Below are 6427 nucleotides of genomic sequence, written 5' to 3'. Positions count from 1 at the left end.
ACACACACTCACACACACAATATTCATCATAAAAGATGGTAATGCAAATACTGATTCCAAAGACACATAACTTGTACAACCTATTTAAGTATTTAGTGGGATGTTTACTGTTATCTATAACTTACTCTGAAATGCATGAAGAAACTAAGATAGGCTGATGCATAGACAGATAGGTATGTGATACAGTAAATTGAGAAAAAACCAATTGTTAGTAGTGGATATACAAGTGTACAGTGTAAAATTCTTCCATCTTTATTAAATGTTAGAAAATTTTCATAATAAAATGTTGAGGAAAAAGTTCATTTGTATTTTGAAACATGATAATATATTAATTTCCGTGTCATTAAAAGCAAATTCCTCAAAATGTTCAAGTTGTTTATTAAATTATACTTTGTCTAAACTACAAGTGAAAAAGACATACCACAGATTCCATATCATGAAGGGTTATTGGTTTGTGAAGCATCATCTTGTAAAATGGGCGGATGAAAAAACCTTGCAAAAAACCAAATACATTTAGGATGATTACCAAGTGAAAAAGAACAGGTAATTACATTGTAAAAGTTTATACTTAACACTAACCATCCAACAGTTTGCCATGATAAACTGCCATTCCAGCTACCCGACCAATAAACTTGAAGTAAGAGAGGTGATCTTCGTTACACAATCCAGAGTTTGGATTTATCTGTAGGGTGTAATTGTCCCTGTAAAGACAACCCCATTTAAATACTTCATTTGAAAACTTTAATATGACAAATAATTATAAATAATCTTCCTCTTTTAGAGTTGTTTACTACTGTTAGAACCACATTCCTCCACTGAATTTAATGGTTTTAAAAATAGTAATTTCTGTCAAAAAGTGGAAATAACCCAAATGTCCTTTGGCAGATGAATGCATAAACAAAGTCTTGTTTGTTTGTTTGTTTTCGAGATGGAGTCTTGCTCTGTTCCCCAGGCTGGAGTGCAATGACACAGTCTCAGCTCACCGCAACCTCTGCCTCCCAGGTTCAAGTGATTCTCCTGTCTCAGCCTCCCAGGTAGCTGGGATTAGAGGTGCCTTCCACCATGCCTGGTTAATTTTTGTATTTTTAGTAGAGACAGGGTTTCACTATGTTGGCCAGGCTTGTCTTGAACTCCTGGCCTTGTGATCCACCTGCCTCGGCCTGCCAAAGTGCTGGGATTACAGGTGTGAGCCACCGCGCCTGGCCTAAACAAAGCATTATATGCAAAAATAATGGGATATTATTCAGCCTTAAAAAGGAAGGACATTCTGATACATGCTACAACATAGATGAACCCTGAAGACATCATGCCAAGTAAAATGAGCTGGTCACAAAAAGACAAATATTGAATGATTCCACTTATGTGAGGTACCCAGAGGAGTCAAATTTACAGGGACAGAAAGCAGAATAGTGGCTGCCAGGGAATGGGGAGCAAGTGCTTACTGGGTACGGAGTTTCATTTTTGGGAAGATGAAAAAGTTCTAGAGTTGGATGGTGGTGATGGCAGCACAACAACGTGAATGTATGTAATGATTCTAAATTGTGTATTTAAAATGGTTAAAACACTAATTTTTTCTTTTTTTGAGATGGAGTCTCGCACTGTCACCCAGGCTGGAGTGCAGTGATGCAATCTCGGCTCACTGCAAGCTCTGCCTCCCAGGTTCATGCCATTCTCCTGCCTCAGCCTCCCAAATAGATGGGACTACAGGTGCCCGCCACCACGCCCGGCTAATTTTTTTTTTGTATTTGTAGTAGAGATGGGGTTTCACTGTGTTAGCCAGGATGGTCTTGGTCTCCTGACCTCGTGATCTGCCCGCCGTGGCCTCCCAAAGTGCTGGGATTACAGGCGTGAGCCACCGCGTCTGGCCTAAAACGGTAAATTTTATGTAATGTGTATTTCACCACAACTTTTAAAAAAGTCACTTCTGAAGCAACATTAGTTAAAATTGCCCTTTTCTGGCATGACATATATTTTCCTTGTATCATTTGACTCTTACTTTTAAAGCAGTGATTTTTCTTTTTCTGCCTATAATCATTGTAAAGGTACTTACGTAGCAGAATATTCAAACAACCCATAATAAGGGTTAAACATTTCCTTTGAGATCAGAAAGAACCATTCTCTGGCGACTCCTCCATAATCCAATCCCTTTTCACCATCAAACTCAATCCACAGTCGAGCCTTGAGGAAGTCTGCCCTCTTGACACCCATAATTCTCCGGTAAGAGTCCTCAAGAACAGTTGCTCGGCGAAGTTTCATTTCAAATTTGTTTGGAATGTCATTCTGAAAATCCAGAGGAGAGACTAACTGTTTAAATCAGTTCAACATAATCACAAACCTATCTCTCATAAAGTTACAACATTCCCTCTACACCCTGTGTCCACGTCTCTTTTTCCTTATGTAATATACTCAGGGAAAACACAACTAGGTATATTGTCTTGGTTTCCTCTACGGTATGAGAGTTCCTGCATTTTCTCTAATTACCTAGCAATATAGACTTCTTTATATCTGAAGAAGCTTTTTGTTTTTTGGAGACAGCTCTGTAATCCAGGCTGGACTGCAGTGGCGTGAACATGGCTTACTGCAGCCTTGACCTCATGGGCTCAAGTGATCCTCTTGCCTCTGCTTCCTAAGTAACTGGACCATAGGCGCGTGCCATCATGCCTGGCTAATTTTTTAAGTTTTTGAGGTCTTGCCATCTTGCCCAGGCTGGTCTCATACTCCTAAGTTCAAGCAATCCTCCTGCTTTGGCCTCCCAAAGTGCTGAGATTACAGGCATGAGCGATGGCACCCAGCCTAAAGAAGCTATTGATGGTGATGGTAATGCCCCCATGAAGGCATTTCATTAATAGTCCTTTTCATATTAAGTTCCAGTGAACACCGTTCTATGACCTGTAGGATAGCCACTGCCTGCTAGCTGTTGCCTGCCTGTCTGTTCAGGGTTTTTCCTACCTCTGCTTTCCTCCCTGGAGTCTATCTTCCTTCACTCATTAACAGATGGTGACATATACAGACTGTGCCAGTGATATGTTTTGGCTGTGATCCTACCCAAATCTCATCTTGAATTGTAACTCCCACAATTCCCATGTGTCCTGGGAAGAACCCGGGGGGGAGGTGATTGAATTATGGGGGCGGGTCTTTCCCACACTGTTCTCGTGATAGTGAACGGGTCTCATGAAATCTAATGGTTTCTATGCACAAGCTCTCTCTTTGCCTGCTGCCATCCACGTAAGATGTGACTTGCTCCTCCTTGCCTTCTGCCATGATTGTGAGGCCTCCCTGGCCATGTGGAACTGTAGGTCCAATAAACCTCTTTCTTTTGTAAATTGCCTGGTCTTGGGTATGTCTTTATCAGCAGCGTGAAAACGGACTAATACAGCCAGGCATGGGTCCCCTGGAATGGCAGGTTAACTCATTTAACTTTATAACAACACTATGCAAAAGCTACTCTTATTGTCTTCATTTTACATATAAAACTGAAGAAGACAACTTAAGAAAGTCTTAGCTCCTGAGTCTGTGCTCTTAATTAATGGAGCTACTAATCTTTTGTACATTTTTGGCTTATCTAACAAATGTATACAACTATGCTTTAGGCAGACCTTTTTGTACATTTTACAAAAGATATATCTAAATATTTTATTCCTCAGTACTTCGTGGGCAAATTTCCAGGGGAAACCAGTAAGAGAAAACACGCCATCAACATTCTGTCACCTCCAAAAAAGAAGGTTAGCTCTAAGGAAAAAAAAAATCAGTTTCATTCTCAATTTATTTAGGGAAAATGGAAAGCCCTATAGAAACATAATAACGTAAGCAGTTGATATAAGCAATATAAACATGATATGAGCAGTTTCTTACACTGCTTATGTCATTAAAAAAATGGTAAGCTTGCAGAAAAGCAACTTTAGCCTGGATGCTAGGGAGCTGGTGCAGGTAAGCATTTATCAAAGGCCTACTCTAGGCCAGGTGGTATTGTAGTAGGGCCAATGATGGGGAATAAAGGGAATAAAACTACAGGGTAAGATGTCATTGCTTCCTCAAGGAGTTTCTCATCTGGTGCATATGTGAAAAACAAGTGTAAATGCTGCTAATTCTGAGACTTAAAATAGGAGGACAATTGCTGATGATAAGAGATGGAAGCAATGTTCTGCAGGGCATAAAAGACTGAGCTATTGACTTCAAATGAGGCAATCAAGAAAGCTTTGAGAAGAAGTCTTTAGACAGAGAGAAAGGGAGGGAAGGATGGAGGAACAGCATACATGAGGGGTCTGATACATGTAATACCTACAGGGTACAGAAGGAGAAGGGAGAGGAAGGGAAAGAAAGCAGGGATTATAGTGAAAAAATGTGAAAAAACAGTCTGGGGGCAGAGGGTGGACAGTGTGAATGCAGATGAGAAGAGAGTTTCTGAGTAGGAAAGCCACATGGTCAGATTGCTGGGTTCTCAGAAGCTGAGGGACAGGGTGTAAAGGGTGGTTTTAAGGAGGAGACACAAGAGGCACACTGGTCAGTTAAAGATCCCTGGAATAGCTCAGTGAGAGAAGATAGAGGGACCTGTGAAGGAGCAATGGTAGTGGAAGAAGAGAGGGTTACAGGAGAAACTTGAGTGTTTGAACTGAGAAGTAGACAAGTGCATGCATTCTGAAATCTGGCCCTGTGTTCAAATCTTGACTCCACCATTCATTAGGAGTGAGACTTTGGACAGGTTATATGTCTTTTCTAAGGATTAATTTCCTCATCTATAAAATAGGGATAATAATAATGATAGCTATCCACATGGAGTTGTTTCAAGACTTAATGGAATAATGCATTAAAAATGCTTACACAGTATCTGGCATATGGTAATTATTAGCCATCATTATTCCTAACTACAAGATGTTGAGGATAAGGAATAGGAAAAGGTTAAAGACAGTGCATGGCTTTCAAGCACCGGTTTTTAATTTTTTTTTTTTTTTTTGAGACAGAGTACTGCTCTGTCATCCAGGCTGGAGTGCAGTGGCATGATTATAGCTCAGTGCAGCTTTGAACTCCTGAGCTCAAGTAATCCTCCTGCCTCAGCCTCCCAAAGTGCTGGGATTACGGGCATGAGTCATTGCACCTGGTGTTTTTAATATTCTTTCTGTTTGGGTGCTACACGTTCTTACATTCTAAGTGTTCTGCTCTTTTGCTATGATGTGTCTAGATACAGATTTTATTTTTAAAATACTGCTTGGGCCTTTTTATTAATGTGAGAATTCATATTCTTATCCTTCTCCTCCTTATGATCTTGGTCCCCTCCTTCTGAAATGACTTCATGTCATAAATGACTTTTATTTTATTTTATTTATTACTATTATTTTTTGAGACGAAGTCTCATTCTGTCTCCCAGGCTGGAGTGCAGTGGCATGATCTCAGCTCACTGCAAGCTCCGCCTTCTGGGTTCACACCATTCTCCTGTCTCAGCCTCCCGAGTAGCTTGGACTACAGGCGCCCACCACCTCGCCCGGCTAATTTTTTGTATTTTTAGTAGAGACAGGGTTCCACTGTGTTAGCCAGAATGGTCTCAATCTCCTGACCTTGTGATCCGCCCGCCTTGGCCTCCCAAAGTGCTGGGATTAGAGGTGTGAGCCACTACGCCTGGCTGACTTCATGTCTTTTAACCTTTCTTTTATATGTTTATTCCTTTACTTACCTTTGTTGCATTCTGGGTAATTTCCATACAAATAATTAATTTCTCTCTTAATTCTCTTAGTCACCAATTGATATGTCATGTTGCTTAGGAACATGGGATATGGAGCTAGACCACTTAGCTTTTCTACTTAATAACCATGGGACTTGATCACATTACCTATTCTCTCTGTGCCTCAGTTTCCTCATCTGTGAAATGTAATAGTAGTCCCTTCCTTACAGAGTTATTGTAGACATTAAATGAATAACATATGTAAACTTCTAAGAAGAATGCCTGGTATGCAGGCAGAGATCAACAAATATAATTGCTTTTCTCTTTTTTTTTTTTTTGTATTTTGTGGCCTGTAATGGCATTGCCTCCCATCTCCTGCTGCCTGGAAGACATTAACAATTAGATACTACAACATGTTCCAACCACTTAGAGTGGCAAATGGAGAAGCTAGTGCTTCTATTCCTCCAGCATATTCTCATTAAGAATGAAAATATTGGCCGGGCGCGGTGGCTCAAGCCTGTAATCCCAGCACTTTGGGAGGCCGAGACGGGTGGATCACGAGGTCAGGAGATCGAGACCATCCTGGCTAACACTGTGAAACCCCATCTCTACTAAAAAAAATACAAAAAACTAGCCGGGCGAGGTGGCGGGCGCCTGTAGTCCCAGCTACTCGGGAGGCTGAGGCAGGAGAATGGCATAAACCCGGGAGGCGGAGCTTGCAGTGAGCTGAGATCCGGCCACTGCACTCCAGCCCGGGTGACAGAGCGAGACTCC

The 6427-nt window shown here is 41.1% G+C and overlaps 1 protein-coding gene across 1 annotated transcript in view; it reads right to left on the bottom strand.

Moving 5' to 3' along the window:
* NEDD4 (NEDD4 E3 ubiquitin protein ligase) overlaps positions 1-6427 on the bottom strand; it is a 101403-nt gene that overhangs the window by 16783 nt on the left and 78193 nt on the right. The window contains exons 14-16 of the mRNA XM_017881262.1: positions 2051-2280; positions 580-701; positions 422-492 (exon numbers count right to left, since the gene is read on the bottom strand). Of these exons, the coding sequence (XP_017736751.1) occupies positions 422-492; positions 580-701; positions 2051-2280 (423 nt within the window). The remainder of the gene's footprint in view (positions 1-421; positions 493-579; positions 702-2050; positions 2281-6427) is intronic.

The sequence above is a fragment of the Rhinopithecus bieti genome, unplaced genomic scaffold, assembly GCF_001698545.2.
Source record: "Rhinopithecus bieti isolate Rb0 unplaced genomic scaffold, ASM169854v2 scaffold_1106, whole genome shotgun sequence".
In the NCBI taxonomy this organism is placed as follows: Eukaryota; Metazoa; Chordata; class Mammalia; order Primates; family Cercopithecidae; genus Rhinopithecus; species Rhinopithecus bieti.
The sequence above is the reverse complement of the archived record's forward strand: the minus strand, read 5'-3'. Positions and strand labels throughout refer to the sequence as shown.